General features: G+C 39.2%; 1 protein-coding gene across 1 annotated transcript in view; it reads right to left on the reverse strand.

The window, feature by feature from the left end:
• Window positions 1–17,658, reverse strand: part of LOC118616995 (ABI family member 3 binding protein) — a 188,635-nt gene that overhangs the window by 21,845 nt on the left and 149,132 nt on the right. The window contains exons 55-58 of the mRNA XM_036242520.1: window positions 16,652–16,780; window positions 16,041–16,109; window positions 12,752–12,961; window positions 819–927 (exon numbers count right to left, since the gene is read on the reverse strand). Of these exons, the coding sequence (XP_036098413.1) occupies window positions 819–927; window positions 12,752–12,961; window positions 16,041–16,109; window positions 16,652–16,780 (517 nt within the window). The remainder of the gene's footprint in view (window positions 1–818; window positions 928–12,751; window positions 12,962–16,040; window positions 16,110–16,651; window positions 16,781–17,658) is intronic.

Below are 17,658 nucleotides of genomic sequence, written 5' to 3' on the forward strand. Positions count from 1 at the left end.
TATCAGTTTAAGAATCTCCTTGATTTTGTTTTGTTTTACATGACTAAGTTTTGTGATTTAGCCATGTAAAACAAAACATAAAAAACTTTACTGCATTTCTAGAAATGTCTAAGGCCTCTATATTTCTTGTAATAATATAATTAACTGAAAAACTATTGGGTATTTTAGATTTATAAAGGAATCACAAAACTATATAGCAATATAAACAACCTGGTGTCAATGTGTAATTAGGGGGACCAAGGAAAATTGTTCATTATAGGACGATGCTAATATTATTGATATCTCTTTTCAAAAATCTGTCTTCATGTGTCTATAATAAAAAGACCCCAAAGCAAAGGATGGCTATGTCTGGGACTAGTCTCTAGTTACTGTAAGCATTAACTCTTACAAACTTTCACCTGATTTATCACATGGCTTTTATTTCCTTGCCCTTCACTTTGTGGCTAAATTCTTCTATACTTCAGATGTAGTTTTACATCATACACTCAAGGTGTCACTGGTTCACAGACTTTTCCTTCTCTAAAAGTAAGTAATTAATGTCAACACTTGGTACTAATGACTTTCTATTTTTCAATGTTCCCAGCTACATTGAAGCTACATTGTTAGCTTATAAGACCATCTTGCTAGCTCTGGTGTTCCCACCAATAATCTGCATATTTGCAGAACATGACTCTAGAGGTATCTAGTGCTGTGTATGGAAAGCCAAAGAATGAAATGCAAACTAGACCCTCCCTGAAGACACAGAGGGAGATGTCATTCCATCCCTTTGTTCTGACTTTTGCACTCTCAGAATTCACATTATAGCACTTGTTGCTTACCTTGTGTCTGGTTTTAGGTTTTCTACTGTAGAGAAGGTTTGATTTGTAATTTGAATGGACTTGTTCTTCCCACTGAATGACCCATTTTCTCTGGATATAACTTCATATTCTGAAAAGCAAAAAAGCCAACAAATACTTGTCTTTATGTTCTGGCTGATTTAATTGTTCTTGAAGCTAATAGCATAATAAAGGCACTCTCATAAAAAGCTCGATTGTAGTTCAGATCTTATACATTACGTGTTGATATTATGCTTGATGTATACATTACATATATGTCTTACACATTAGCAATTTCCAGATTGGGATGGTTAGCGAATGACAAAGATCCAAAATCATTTTGGGAGTTGCTCATAGACCAATTCTGCTTTCCCTCTAGCAGAGCAGGGGAGGCCTGGTAACTGAAGATCTATGACGCTCCAGTGGTAGCTTTGGGAACTGGTACCTGTGATTTTGGTAGGCAGGTCAGCCTGCCATTGTTGGAAGGCACTCAGGGGCTGCGAGTAGGAGCCATATTTCCCGCCCTATGGGGCAAAGGCCACTCCACGTGGTGCTGCAGCAAAAACTGCTGAGTCTAAAACCACAGCAGCAGATGACAGCTAAACAACCTACTATCCTTTCCTAAAGTTCATTATTTTGATTTATGGAATTATGGGATTCTTGTACCTACTTCTTCAGTAAGGTACATAAGTTTTGTACTTACTGCTTAAATATGTCCCTTTCATAATTATCCTTGTATTTGTAAAAAGAAACTACTGTATGTCCTTAAGTCTGAACAGAGATCTGCATATATTTCACTTAAAGACTTGTTTCTATGAACTTGCAGGGTTAATCAAGAGAGAAAGAGTTTCAGAATATGAAATATAATTTACAAATTTGCTCATTGGTTTTCCCTGCTCTTGGTTGGGGTTTAGTTTAACACATGTGCCAAGGTGATACAGAAGACTAAAAAAAAATCAAACAAAAACTAAACAACAAAACCCCATTCAAAATCAGCTCCATCAATATGAAGAAGTACACGGTGGCTGGAGGCAGGAAAAAGGGGAGGGGTTCACGGGAGCTGGCACGTTCCTGGAGATTCCTGCAGGTGGCCCTGAGACCAAAGGTAGAAAACATGAAGCCATTCAGGGGACTTGTAATCACCAACTGTAATTTGGGAAGGATTTTTTCATGCTATATTTAAAAACATTTAAAAAGGAGCAAGACTCTTTCTAAATAATTTCTTTTGACTATTCTTCCAAAAATTCAATATTAAACTAGAAGTCAATGGGGTGTATCTGGACATATCAGTGCAGCTCTTAAAGGACCAGCTGCTGGCATTTAGCATTCCTTCCTCACACTCTTTTGTTCCCACCCTTTGGGGTCTGGCTTTGTTGTTTTTCAACTCTTTGCTCCTACTTCAGTTAGTTTGCTATTCTAATAGAGGATGGAGAGGGAGAAAGGGGGAGGATCCTGAATTCAAATATGTTCATTTTACCTCTTTACCTCAGCTGGGAGGGATATTTACTAGTAATTAAGTGGAAGCAAAATTGATTATTCATTTATTTTATAATTAATTAATTTATTTTTGTTACAGATGTTTCTCCTTTTCCCCCCACTGATTCCCCGCTCCCTCCCCTCCCCACCCCATCCCCAATTTTGTTGTCCATGTCCATTGTTCATGCATACATGCATATAAGTTCTGTGGTTTATCTCTCCCCCACCACCCCTTCTTCTGAGGGTTGTCAGTCTGTACCCCACTTCCACATCTCTGGGACTACCCCATTATGTTCATTATATTCCACAAATAAGTGAGATCATATGGTACTTGTCTTTCTCTGTTTGGCTTGTTTCACCTAGGATAATACTTTCCAGGTCCCTCCATGTCATCTCAAAGGATAAGAGATCTTTCTTTCTTACCGCTGCATAGTACTCTGTTGTGTATATGTACCACCGCTTTTTTATCCATTTGTCTACTAGTGGACATTTGGGCTGTTTCCAGATCTTATTGTAAACAGTGCTGCTACAAACCTGGGGGTACATATATTCTTTCTGATTGGTGTTTCAGGCTTCTTAGGGTATATTCCTAGAAGTGGGATCCCTGGGTAAAATGGAAGTTCAATTTTTAATTTTTTGAGGTAATATCATATTGTTTTCCATAGTGGCTGCACCAGTCTGCATTTCCACCAGCAGTGAACTAGAGTCCCCTTTTCTCCACACCCTCGCCAACACTTGTTGTTTGATGATTTGTTGATGGCGGCCATTCTGACAGGTGTGAGGTGATACCTTGTTGTTTAAATTTGCATCTCTGATGATTAGTGATGTTGAGCTTTTTTTTAATCCTCACCTAAGGACATTTTTTGATATTTTTTTCAGATAGAGTGGGAGGGGGAAAGAGAGAGAGAGAAACATCGATGTGAAAGGGACACATCGAGTGGTTGCCACCCACATGACCCAACCAGGGCCGGGGACAAACAGCAGCCAAGGTACATGCCCTTAGCGGGAACCAAACCTGGATCTCTCCGGACTGAAGGCCGACTTTCTAACAGCTGAGCCAAACCGGCCAGGGAGATGTTGAGCATTTCTTCATATGTCTCTTAGCCATTTGTATGTCCTGTTTGGAGAGGTGTCTATTTAGTTCCTCTGCCCATTTTTAAATTGGGTTCTTTGTCTTCCTTTTGTGGAGTTGTATGAGCACTTTATATATATTGGAAATTAACCCCTTATCTGATATATCATTGGCAATTATGCTCTCCCATACAGTGGGTTGCCTTTCCATTTTGATGGTTGTTTATTTTGCTGTGCAGAAGCTTTTGAGTTTGGTGTAGTCCCATGTATTCATTTTCTCCTTTGTTTCTGTTGCCTTAGGTGATGTATCAGTGAAAATTCTGCTGCATATGATGTCTGAAATTTTGTTGCCTACCTTTTCTTCTAGGACGTATATGGATTCGAGTCACATTTAAGTCTTTTATTCATTTTGAGTTTATTCTTCTGTATGGTGTAAGTTCATGGTCTAGTTTCATTTTTTTTTTTTCATGTAGCTGTCCAATTTTTCCAACACCATTTATTAAAGAGGCTGTCTTGACTCCACTGTATGCTCTTGCCACCTCTGTCAAATATTAATTGGGCATATTGCCTTGGGTCCATTTCTGGGATCTCTGTTCTATTCCACTGGTCTATATGCCTGTTTTTGTGCCAGTGCCAGGCTGTTTTGATTATGGTGGCTTTCAGTATAACCTGAAATCTGGTAATGTGATCCCTCCTACTTTGTTCTTCTTTTTCAAGATTGCTGTGGCTATTTTGGTTCCATATGAACTTTTGAGGTATTTGTTCTAGTTCGGTGAAGTATGTTGTTGGTATTTTGATGGGGATTGCATTGAATCTATAGATTGCTTTGGGTAGTATGGACATTTTAATGATGTTAATTCTTCCAATCCATGAACAGGGTATGTGCTTCCAGTTTTTTATATCTTCATCTATTTCTTTTTTCAATGACCTGTAGTTTTCTGCGAATAGGTCCTTTATTTCTTTGGTTTAGTTTATTCCTGGGTATCTTAATTTTTTTTGCCACGATGGTAAATGGGATTGTTTTTTAGTTTCTCTTTCTGTGAGTTCATCATGGGTGTATAAGAATGTCATAGATTTCTTGACATTAATTTTGTATCCTGCTACTTTGCCAAATTTATTTATTAAGTCTAGTAGGTTTTTGATGGAGTCTTTGAGGTTTTCTACGTATAGTATCATGCTATCTGCGAATAATGACAGTTTCACTTCCTCCTTTCCAGTTTGGATCCCTTTTCTATTTTCTTCCTGTCTGATTGCTGTGGCTAAGACTTCCAATACTGTGTTAAATAAGAGTGGTGAAAGTGGGCATCCTTGCCTTGTTCCTGTTCTTAAGGGAAATGCTTTTAATTTTTGCCCATTGAGTATGATGTTGGCTGTAGGTCTTTCATATATGGCCTTTATTATGTCGAGATATGATCCCTCTATTCCCACATTGCTGATCATTTTTATCAGAAATGGATGCTGGGTTTTGTCGAAGGATTTTTCAGCATCTATTGATATGATCATGTTATTTTTATTCTTCATTTTTTTTTTTATGTGGTGTATCACATTTATTGATTTGCAAATATTGTACCAGCCTTTCATCCCTGGGATGAATCCCACTTGGTCATGGTGAATATTTTTTTTGATGTATTACTGGATTCTATTTGCTAGTATTTAGTTCAGGATTTTGGCATCTATGTTCAACAGGGATATTGGTTTGTAGTTTTCTTTGTATGTAGTGTCTTTTTCTGGTTTTGGAATTAGAATTATGCTGGCTTCATAAAACGAGTTTGGAAGTCTTCCTTCTTCTTGAATTTTTTGAAACTATTTGAGGAGAATGGGTATTAGTTCTTCTTTGAATGTTCGGTAAAACTCCCTGGTTAAGCCATCCGGGCCTGAGCTTTTGTTTGCTGGGAGAGTCTTGATTACATCTTTAAATTCTTTTATTGTTACTGGTTTGTTCAAGTTGCCTATCTCTTCCCGGTCCAGTTTTGGGGGACTATGTGTTTTTAGAAATTTTTCCATTGTGGTTAGATTGTTGAATTTGTTGGTGTATAATTGCTCATAATATTTGTTCACAATCCTTTGTATTTCTGTGGTGTCAGTTATTATTTCTTCTCTCTCATTTCTGATTTTGTGTATTTGGGTTCTCTGTCTTTGTTTCTTAGTGAGTCTAGCTAAGGGTCCATCAGTCTTGTTTATCTTTTCAAAGAACCAGCTCTATGTTTCATTGATCCTTTGAATTTTTTTTTTTTCTCCATGTCATTTATTTCTGCTCTGATCTTTACTATATCCTTCCTTCTACTTGTTCTTGGGTCTTCTTTTTGTTTGCTTTCTAATTCTTTAAGTTGTGAAGTTAGGTAGTCAATTAAATATTTTTCTTGTTTCTTGAGGTGGGCCTGTAGTGCTATGAGCTTTCCTCTCAGAACTGCTTTCCCTGCACCCCATAGATTTTGTGTTGTTGTGTGTTCATTTTCATTGGTTTCCAGGGAGTTTTTAATTTCTTCCTTGATCTCCATGGTAACCCATTCATTGTTCAATAACATGCCGCCATGTTTTCAAATGTCTTTGCATGTTCTATTTGCAATTGATTTCTAGTTTCATGCCATTGTGATCTGAGAAGATGCTTGATATGATTTCAGTCTTCTTGAACTTGTAGAGACTTTGTTTGTTCCCTAACATGTGGTCTATCTTTGAGAATGTCTCATGTGCACTTGAAAAGAATATGAATTCTGCAGTTTTGGGGTGTAATTCTCTGTAGATATCTATTAAATCTATTGGATCTAGTGCTTCATGTAGAGTCTGTTTCCTTGTTAATTTTTTGTCTAGAAGATCTATCCAGTGATGTCCGTGGGGTATTGAAGTTCCCTGCTATGATTGGATTGCTGTCAATTTCTCCTTTGAAGTCTTCCAAAAGATTTTTAATATACGTTAGTGCTCCTCTATTGGGTGCATATATGTTTACCAAGGTTATATCTTCCTGTTGGATAGATCCTTTCAATATTATGTAGAGGCCTTCTTTGTCTCTGGTTTGGCCTTCATTTTAAAATCTATTTTATCAGATATGAGTATTGCTACCCCAGCTTTTTTTCCTTTCTGTTTGCTTGGAAGATTTTTTCCCAATTCTTTACTTTCAACATATATGAGTCTTTTGTTGTGAGGTGGGTCTCTTGTAAACAACATATATGTGAGCCATGCTTTCTTATCCAATCAGCTACTCTGTGTCTTTTTATCGGAGCATTCAAACCATTCACATTTAAGGTGATAATTGATATGTACTTATTTATTGCCATTTTGTTTTTAGTGTGATTCTATTTTTTTCTTCTTTCTTCTACTAATTACAGCAGTCCTTTTAGCTTATCTTGCAGTGCTGGTTTGGTGTTAGTATATTTCCTTAGCCTTGTGTCTGGAAAGCTTTTTATTTGACCTTCTATTTTGAATGATAGCCCTGCTGGATAGAGTCGTCTTGGATTCAGATCCTTGTTTTTCATGACTTTGATTACTTCATGCCACTCCCTTCTGGCCTGTAGTGTTTTTGTTGACAAGTCAGCTGAGACCCTCATGGGATTTCCTTTGTAGTTAACTTTTTGATTATCTCTGGCTGCCTTTAGGATTCTCTCTTCGTCTTTAATGTTTGGCATTTTAATTACTATGTGTCGTGGTGTGGGCCTGTTTGGGTTCTTCTTACTTGGGGCTCTCTGTGCTTCTTGAACTTGAATGCCTTCTTCCTTCACCAAGTTAGGAAAGTTTTTTGTCACTATTTCTTCAAATATATTTTCTAGCCCTGCCCATTTTCTTCCTCTTCGGGGACTCTTATGATGCGAATGTTATTACGTTTCCAGTTGTCCCACAGTTCTCTTAAGCTGTCTTCCTGTTTTGTAATAGTTTTTCTTTTGGTTTTCTTATTGGTTGACATTTTCTACCCTGTCTTCTAATTCACTGATCCAGTTCTCAGTTTCCTCTACTCTGCTGGTTAGTCCTTCTAATGTGTTCTTAATTTCTGCTATCATTCTTCATTTGCACTTGGTTGGTTTTCAATGTTTCTATATCTTTACTCATGGTGCTGATGTCCTTATTCATGCTGTTGAGCTTCCCCAAGATCATGGCTCTGAACTCTACCTCTGATAATTTGCTTAGCTGCATTTCATTGATCTCATCTTTGATAGAGTTCTCTTGTTCTTTCATTTGGGATTTGTTTCCTTGTTTCACCATTTTGGCTATCTCAGTGGGTTTTGGAGCCTGCCAAATTTTCCCTGTGGGTGTTGGTGTTCTGCTGTTTGTGGCTCCCTCTACTGGGTTTGGATGAGCCTGGGTGGGCCCATGTTAAACACCACTGTCAAGTCTTACTTTCCTGGGTAGATTTGCAAGCCCAGGAAAGGTTCAGTTATCCTCTAGCTTTTTCCTGGTGGCTAGTAGTCTCAGTTATTCAGTGCCTTGGAATGTAGCCCTGGTGTTCAGTGTCACTGGTTATATGGTCTGGTCCTGCTGTTTTTTGTTGCCTTTTTTCTGAGGATTTGTCTTTATTTTAGTTGTAAATCCCGTTTGGTCCTGGGAGATCGTCTGAGTAGCTTCTATTCACTCCGCCTACATTTTCACATCCTCTAAGTCTGTCTTTTGTGCAGCTGCGTCGCACAGGCCTTTCTGGTGCCCCCATACTCTGCAGGTCCCGCGGGTAACTGGATCATATAGCCCCTTTGGGGACCGGGCTCTATGCCTATGTTATGGGCTGCTGGGTTTCACAGGCCTTTCTGGTGCTGAAGCACCTGCAGGTCCTGTGTGTAATTGGATGGCACAGTCCCTGCTGGGGTGCACCATCCTCTCTGGTGCTTCGGTATCCTGCAGGTCCTGCAGGTAACTAGATTGCACAGTCCCTGCTGGGTGGCACAGGCCTCTCTGGTGCCCCTGCACTCTGCAGTTCCTGGGGGCAGGCAGCTGGATCGCACCAGTCCCTCTCAGGCTCTTGCTTCCCACTGCACTTGTGAGCTCCTGAACAGCACAGGCCTCTGTGGAGCCCCAGGTCCCACAGCTGGAGGCTGGGGAGTGCTGCTGCCCAGTGGGACTCAACTCCTGCTCAGCTTTTGCTGTAGTTTTTTGGGGATGGGTCTCAGCTGCTGGTCTGTGCTTCTGTTGCCTGGGGATGGATGTCTGCTCCCCAGCCTTTGTTGCTGGGGGTATATCTGGACTCTGATCAGGTTGCTACTATGGGGGATGGTGCTGGGCTCCAGGCTGTCTGCAGCTTCTGAGACCAGCAACTTGGGAGCTCCGCTACCGTGCACTAGTCTGTGTTGACACAGAGTGTCCAATGGTCCGACGGTGCCAGGTGCACTGGTGGGCTCAGGTTGCTGGGCCCTAGCCACTCCCACTGCCTCTTTCCAGGGAAGACTAAGGATCTTCCAAAATGGTGGGACCTCCGCACGGTGCAGCGAGAAGCACCCTGAAGGGCCGCTTACCGCAGTAGCCGGCTGCTCCGTCCACAGCACAGGAACCTTCTTCTCCATGGCTCTGCACTGCTCAGGTTTGGTTGTCCACCTTCACGTCCACTCACACTCTCTCACACACTAGCTCACTCTCTCACACACTCACCCTCTTTCCAGTCCTGCCTGCTGCCATCAAAATTGATTTTGTAAAGATGGAAACTGTTTGACTTGATAGAAAGAGACAGACCAAAGCACTTGCCTTGATCAGTTTTCCCATCTGTAAAATGTCAGTACTGTCTCTTCATAGTGTTGTTTGTGGGGTTTAAAGTAGGAACAGATGGCCAGTGGTTATTTGCTCAACAAGTGGTACCTATTATTAGCGCTGCTTTTATTATCCCTTATTCGTGTTTTGAAAACAGGGTAAAAAAATTTGAAATATTCCAGTAGAAAAGATTGAAGTATTGCTTAGTTTCTGAAAGAACAATCTATATGACACTCCATTTGGTTATGCATTAAAGCTACTACCCTCAAAGACCATCTTTGACTTGAACATTCCTCATCAACTGTGTGATGTTCTTTCAAATATTACTCTAGCCCTTCAATACCTGAAATTCTTATTGTGCATCTTCTCTAATTTTCTTCTGACTCAAATTCTAAAGGATGATTTAATACTATTTTAGTCCTAAAAGATTGTGGTTTTCAAAATAAATCTAGAAGTTACCTTCATAATTAAATAGGTATTTGAATGTATAGTTTTGGGGCTTTGTAAATATTATTGCTTTAGTGTTTTAAAGCAACAATAGCTTTTTAATAAATCCACTACCATTATTTTGGAATGAATATCTGTAGACACATTCTGAGTATATTTCAGAAGTTAAAGACAGCCTCTTAAGTTTGTGTCCATATTTCTTTTTTTCAAATATAGAATTTTGTTTATAATTTTGTGAACAGTAAAGATAAAAGGAAATCTATAAAGACCTAACACTGGATACTTGGTCACCCCGCTTCAGAGGGTTTTATTGCCCTGTTATGAGATAATTCACTTAATAGAAAAATTACTTATTTTAAAGTTTGGGAACATCACTCTGGTCAATAGAGCATGACAATAGCAATGGCGATACTATTTCTACCTCTCCTACTTCTTCGACTACTGACAAACATTAACAGCTGCACATTCATTCTCTTTAATTTTATCATCAGGATAAATTGATAACAATGGATATCATTACAAATGAGGAAAACAAAGTTCAAAGAGGCTAATTATATACCCAAGTTCCATATTTAGAACACAGCCAGTCTGGGATTTAAACCTATGTCAGCACACTCGGCATATCACAAAGCAACACCGTACAACCAATTTAACTTTAAGTTGCCAAAGACCCAAGCAGGCTACAGCTGATTTCTTAGGTCACCTATTTCAACATTAGTGTAGACGGAACATGTAGAAGAAACTGAATTTGAATGTATTTCCTAGAGGTGAATATGTGCCTGTCAATGAAAAGAAAGATTATTCACAGAAGCCAATTCATGAAATAAAGAATATGTTTCACTCTCTTTCTGTTATCTTTCTCGGTCCTTTCCTTTCATATCATTTTCAGTGATATGAGAATTAATTCCCATATTACCTGAGCTTCTGGTTTATAAAAGGTTAAAATTAATTCCCATATTACCTGAGCTTCTGGTTTATAAAAGATTTGAAATCAAGTGGTATTTAACAATTTAAAAATGAACAGAAATGGAAAAATAGAACAAGCCATTAGGGTATATCATCCAACATTTAAATACAGGCTAGATGAATAATGGTTAAATATGGACTTATTTCTATGTAGAAAATATTACAGCTAATGAGATGTGGCCCTCATCCATGAAAACTGTTATTATAAGTCCATTATTTGGGAAAGATCTCAAGCAGCCCATTAACATTTGGTAACAATGTTCCAAAATAATTGGTTAGAATACTTTGAGATTACAAGTTTATATAATTTTTAAAGTGTTACATAATGAACCAGAAAGGAAAATCATTCTGCTTAAAACAAATTAAATCAGATATAATTGACATACACAAGTGAATATGTATTAGATGTATTAAATCAGTGATTTGCGACCTTTTTCATCTCATGGCTCACATAAACTAATTACTAACATTCTGCAGCACACCAAACATATATATATTTTGCCAATCTGACAAAAAAATAGGTATAATTTTTATTGGTTTACAAAAAAATAATAGTAATTACCTATCCTTATTATGTGATGTGACCAATAAGATGTAACTCTATTATATTATATGTATGGTTCAAGATAGGGCATTCACACCAGATGGCTATTACTGTGTTGGCTGTTGTCATTTTTTTATTTGACAAACTAAGGGAAAAGAGGTCAGTGTCCCTGACTAAATTAATCAGATATTCATGTTTCAAAAATTCTTGCAGCACACCAGTTGAAAATCGCTGTATTAGATTAGATCTTTTAGATTAACCAATTTCAACTTGAAGTCCCACGTCTTTAAGGCAAATGAAATTTTACAGATCATTTGGTTTTGTGAGAACTAAGGCTCAGATTATCACAGGAAGCCTGTATCAGCACAGTATATGGGTTGAGAGTTTTGAACTTTTAATATATGTAGATAATCAATACTTAGAGATTGATTGATTTTTAGATGTTGATTTAGAGTTTTAGATATTAATTTTTTTATATATTGACTTAGCACCTATGGCCAGAGTCACAAGTAAAGAAGCAGGGCTAGGCAAGTCCCCAGGAACCACGGGCAGTGGTGGCTCATTCTCAATACAAAGGTAAGCTTTGCATGAAAAAAACAATTCACAAACTATGGTTTTAAAGAAAGTCAGCTAAGTAAAGATGAGTTGCTTACACTGGAAGTTGCCTAGATGGTTTTGTCTGAGGAAAAACAACTGCTGTTTTCTTCTTTATTCATAGAAGAGTTTTTTGGCAGATTCTGAAATTTGCACTCCCTCCCCCCTCTACTCCTGACAGCTTCTTAGTGGGCTCATTGGAAGCCTGTCCATCCACCCCAGGCACAGGCATGGATGTGGGCAGCAGGGACCTTGCGTACTCAGGCTATGCCCTCAAGCTGATTTAGGTTATTAATCTTTTCCCTTCCTCTCTAGTTTGATGATCCTGTTCACTATGGAGAATTAAATTCCCATATAATAAGTTCAAAGAATGACTCAGGATTTCTTATTTTCACAGTAATTTTTAGAGGAAGTAGGTGGGTAGATAGCAGAATCAAAATTTCAGAAGATGAGCAGAAAATTGAGTAGGATTAGAGTTTTTAAAACATGTTCCCTAGAATGGTTGAAATGACATTTAGCCTGCTCAAAAGTTCTAGGTAAATCTAGAAATTAGGTTGGTGAAAGGAAAACTGATTTAAATATCATCAGCAGTGGCAAGTTCTCACATATCATCTGTAATTTTCTTGGTAATAAAAAAGCTAGGGCCCTGGCCGGTTTGGCTCAGCGGTTAGAGCGTTGGCCTGCGGTCCGGAGAGACCCGGGTTCGGTTCCTGCTAAGGGCACGTACTTCGGTTGCAGTTTGTCCCCGGCCCTGGTTGGTCGTGTGGGTGGCAGCCACTCGATGTGTCCCTTCACGTCGATGTTTCTCTCTCTCTCTCCCTTCCTCTCTCTCCCTCCCACTCTATCTGTACAAAAAATGGAAAAATATCCTCGGGTGAGGATAAAAAAAAAAAAAGCTAGGTATATCTTCTCATTGTGAAAGAGTTCTAAGGGGAGATGAACAGATGCAATTTAATGAGAACTGCTCAATTACCAGGAAGCCCGTAACCAGGACAAAGACTGTTTTCCCCATCACATGGCACTGTTGACGATAATGTGCCACAGCGACAGCAGAACTGTAGGACTCGCTACTCAGAGATGTGACCCACAGGTTCTAGTTTGACTCAAGGTTCTGCAGTCCCGGTGGAGCATATTATCAAAGCTTCCCACCGCAGTAACAGTCCTCATGCTATGATCTTACCAGTGACAGTGTCATTTAGAGGTTTTTCCCAGTCCAAGATGACAAATGAAGGGCATCCTTCCACGGTAACCACGGTGAGGTTGGAGGGTGGGTTCTGCGGTGGGCTGGTGGCATTCCCCTCTGCGGCCTCCTCTTTGGGGAACCGTTTGACAGAGTCAGTGATGGAGCAGGGCCTGTTGTCAGGCTTTGGAATGTATCGCACATGAGGACCTAGAGAGAGAGGACTATGACATTTAGCATTTTTTTGAGTAAAGGCAGGAGAGCTGAACTAATAAATATAATTATTTAAGGACATTTGGTCTCACAGTACAAGCAGACATGGATGGAAGCAGTGATGTGGATGGTTCAGACATGTGAAAATCCTGTCTCTAGGATACATGATATGGATGCTGTTAATTGACTTTTCTAAATAGTTTAGTGTATGCCAATATCCAAAAATAATTTGTTTCCCCTGAGCATGGTTTAAACCCCACAATTCATAGGGCATGGGAAAGAGCACTCAAAGAGGGCCTTGCCTCAGACATGGTTCTGATTCCACCTAGTACATATTAAAACTAGACTCAAAAGGATCAAGTGGTTTCAAGTAATTTAACTTTACCCAGAACAAAATTTAAAAATATTTAGGAATAAAAAACATATCCAGTTGGTCTGGCTGGTGTGGCTGAGTGGTTGGAGCATTGGCCTGTGTACCAAAGAGTCCCAGCCAAGGGCACATACCTAGGTTGCAGGTTCCATCCCTGGCCCTAGTTATGGTGTGTATCTCTCTCTCCCCTCCCCTGCCTCTCTTTTACTCTCTCTAAAAATCTTTGGAAAAATATCCTCAAGTGAGGATTAAAAAAACAAAAAACAAAAAACAAAAAACCAGTAAAAGGCATCTATGAAAAACCTACAGGTAGCATAATACCTAATGGTGAAAGACCGAATACTTTTTTCATAAGATCAGGAACAAGAAAAAGACGCCCATTCTCACTATTTCTATTCAATATTTTACTGAGGCTCTAGCCAGTACAATAAGGCAAGAGAGCAGTCACCCAAGCTGGAAAGGAAGAAGTAAAACTTGCCTCTGATAACATGATCCTGTATGTAAAAATACAAGGGCCATAGACCACTGTACAAAAATCAATTGTGTTTCTATATATTGGAAATTACAAATACTTCACTGATTTTCTATACACTGAAAATTACAAAACATTGATGAGAGAAATTGAGGAAGCCCTGAATAAATGGTGAAGTATACCATGTTCATAGGCAGGAAGGCTTAATATTGTATAGCTGTCAATTTTCCCCAATTCTAACAGAAATCTAAGCAGGCTACTTTTTCTTTAAGACACTGATAAGCTGTTTCTAAAATTCAGATAGAAATCCAAAAGACCCAGAATAACCAACACAACTTTGAAAAATAACAACATTAGAGAACTAACACAACCTGATTGCAGCACTTATTGTAAACTCATAGGAATCCTGATACTTTGGTATTGATGTAAAGGTAAGCAGATCAATGGAACAGAGCAGAGAACCCCAAAACAGTTCCATATATACACAGGGACAATTGATTTTTGACAAAACTACAATCAGTGGAGAAAGAATAGTTGTTTTTTTTTTTTTTTTTCAACAAATGATGCTGGAAAAATGAGATATCCATAAGCAAGAAAATTAGCTTGTATTCATTCCTTGTGTCACATATATTTGATTCAATATGGATCCTAGACCTAAATGTAAAAGTAGAAAGCTTCTAGAAGTAAAGAGAGGAGGTGTTGATGACCTCTGATTAGTTCATGATTTCTCAAATACACCACCAAAAATACAGTCTATAGAAAACCAAACTGATAAGCCATGCTTCATTAAAATTCAAAAGAGAAGCCACACCCTGGGAGAGAACATTGTAAAGCAGGTATCTGACAAAGATCTTCTACCCAGAAAATATAACTCTCAAAACTCAACAATAATAAAATAAGCAACTCCATAAGAAAAAATGGAAAGAAGTTTTGAATAGACACACCAAAAAAGATTTGCAGATGGCAGATAAGGACATGAAAAGATGTTCGTCATTTTTAGTCATTAGGGGTATGCAAAGTAAAATCACAATCAGACACTACTACACACCTACTGAAATGGTTGAAATTAAAAAGACCGACCACACCAAATGTTGGCAAAGAGCTGGAGAAACTGGGACTTTCATATATTATTGATAGATAGGTAAAACAGTATAACTACTATGGTTGTTTGGCAGTTTCTTAAAAGGTTAAATATACACTTACATATAACCTATGCATTCCCTTTATAGGCATTTCTCCAAAGGAAGGAAAACGTGTCCACACAAACCTGTACATGAATCATCATAGCAGCTTTACTGGTAATGTGAAAAATATATTAGAGACAACCCACATGTCATGAACAGGTTTCATAAATAAACTATTATATATCTATACAACAGAATGCTAGTCAGTAATAAAAAGAAATAGATTACGAATACACACAGAAGCATGGGTAAGTCTCCAAATAATTGTGCTGAGTGAAAGACACCAGACCCCCAAAAATGAGTTTATACATTTATATAAAATTCCACAAAATGCATGCCAATCTACAATACAGCAGAGCTGGGTTACCCAGGACTAGAGGTTGGGTGGGAAGAGTGAGACAAAGGATCATAAATTTTGGTGGTGACTGTGCTCATCATCTTGATCTTGATGCTGGCTTCATGGGTGTATACATATGTTAAAATTTATCAAGTTTTATACTTCAGAACAAAATATCACAAAAGGAAATACTGGGCTCTGTATCATACTACATCACTCCTACTGTGTTAGATTAGATTACTATTCAAAAATATTCTCTATATCCATGAAAGGGGCATATTTCAGCAATTGTTGACTTGAGCTTTGCTATGTGACTTTCTTTGGCCAATGGATATTGGCAAGTGTGGCACAAAAAGGAGCTTACAATGTGGTTGTGTGTTTGGATTCCCCCTCTCTTTGCTTTGTACAGTCCTGAGAATGGCTTCTCCTGGGTCGCTGTTGGTCTATCATCCTAGGCACCAGAATGAACAGATGAGGAGCAGACCTGTCCCCAACCCATGAGAGACCCAGCAGAACCACCCAGCCACGAACGTCCTAGATCAGCTGATCTCCACTTGTTAATATCATGAAGGTGACTTGTACACACATGAGAAATAAATCCTTATTATGGTATGCCACTAAGATTTTGTGGTTCATTACACAGCAACAGCTGACTGATACACTCACCAAAGATAGCCTTGTCAAAACTGAGGTTTGAAGCCAATCATACCTACCTTTGAATCTGGGCTTCCCAAGAGGATCAGTTTCCCTTGTTGGACTTGAGCTAAAGTCAGTTACATCACCTGAGAATGGAATATAATAAACAATTCTGACAAAAGATAAAGCTTCACAATACAATAAAAGTAGTAAAGACTATAAATGTAAACATGCCTCCTAGTCAATTGCTCCCAACTTTGATTTTCATTTGTATTATTATTTACATTACCTGCAATAAAAGATCTCTAACTGCGTCCTGCTGTAGGTGTTCTGCAGTGTAACAAATAATGCTTTAAAGATTACAACCAAGTAGCTTATGCTTATTAATAAAGTGAGGTATATATAATTAGTAATGACATATAATTTAGTAAGAAGCATTGGGTAGTCTAGATCTTTTCAGGAAGACCTTCCTAGAAAACATAGGCACTTTTCTCTATGTCTGTGAAGAGAAGGAGCATATTCTATACCAAAGCATTAAAAACAAGTATTATTGTACAATTAAAAATACTCGTTAATCATAAAATTGAGTGAAACAGATGATCCAGAGCTGAGACTCTTTCCCCCCTAATTTGAAATCTTTTAGTACTTTGTAGCCAAGCATGCAGTGGGAAGTGATGGACAAACTAACCGAGGTCTTCCCCGGAGGCAGGAGCTGTTGGTTGCTTTTTGTCTGTCTCTGTTCTCTCTGCGGGGGCTCCTGTAGGCCTGAGTGTTGCCCACAAGGGCAGGGAAGTTCCTAGGCCTGATGAAATGATTCCTGAAATGGAGAGCCAAAAAAGTCAGTCCTTATAGGAGCACTGCCAAGTTCCCCATTTATTTATTCACTAAATATTTATTAAGCACTTACCATGTAGCTTGGCACTGTGTGCCAGGCTTGGAGAGAAAAGACCTGGTATCCTTGATCGAGAGACATGTGTGAGCCAAATATACTGAATCATTATAGATACTGTGAAAGAACTGGCTACAGTCACAGAGAGCGCAAGGCAGGAAATAGAAACATCTACAGAGAAAGATGAAGGGTTTTGTGGGGAGGAGGTAAAAGTGCCTCCACAGAGGATGGGACAGTAAAGAGAAGTGATCAGTAGGTAGGCATGAGAGCCACATTCTGAGCCCAGGTTGCAAGAAGAACCAATTCAGGGAATCATGTAACTACTTGGTATTTTTAGTTTGAGGGGGCGGGAGCCACCAGTGCTGCTGGTGTGAGAGCTGAGAGTGGAGGGCAGGGAAGGGCAGAGCACAGCGGCTGGGCCCACCAGGGATTTACTTTTAGGCAGCAGGAGCCACTGAAAGGTTTCCAACAGGGAAGCAACCAGTTTGGATGAGAAGAGGCTGGATGGTCAGGATGCAAGGCTGGTGGCACAGAGAGAGGAGAGGGGACTAAAGCAGGTGCGGGCAGGGGCGGTGAGCCACAGCAGGAGCTCCCCGGGCGGAAGGGATTAGACACGAGGGATGTCAAGGAGATGGAATGGCCTGACTTGGAGATTAACTGGTAGGTATGGGAGATGGCTGAAGAAGAAGAAAACCATTTCTAAGGTAACACCTGTGATTCTGGCCTAGCAGCCACCAGAGTGCTGCCCTGAGATACTATAGTCAAGTGTCTCTTTCACTAAAAACACGAATGGGTCTCCCAGACCA

The sequence above is a fragment of the Molossus molossus genome, unplaced genomic scaffold (assembly GCF_014108415.1).
Source record: "Molossus molossus isolate mMolMol1 unplaced genomic scaffold, mMolMol1.p scaffold_m16_p_5, whole genome shotgun sequence".
Lineage (NCBI taxonomy): Eukaryota > Metazoa > Chordata > Mammalia > Chiroptera > Molossidae > Molossus > Molossus molossus.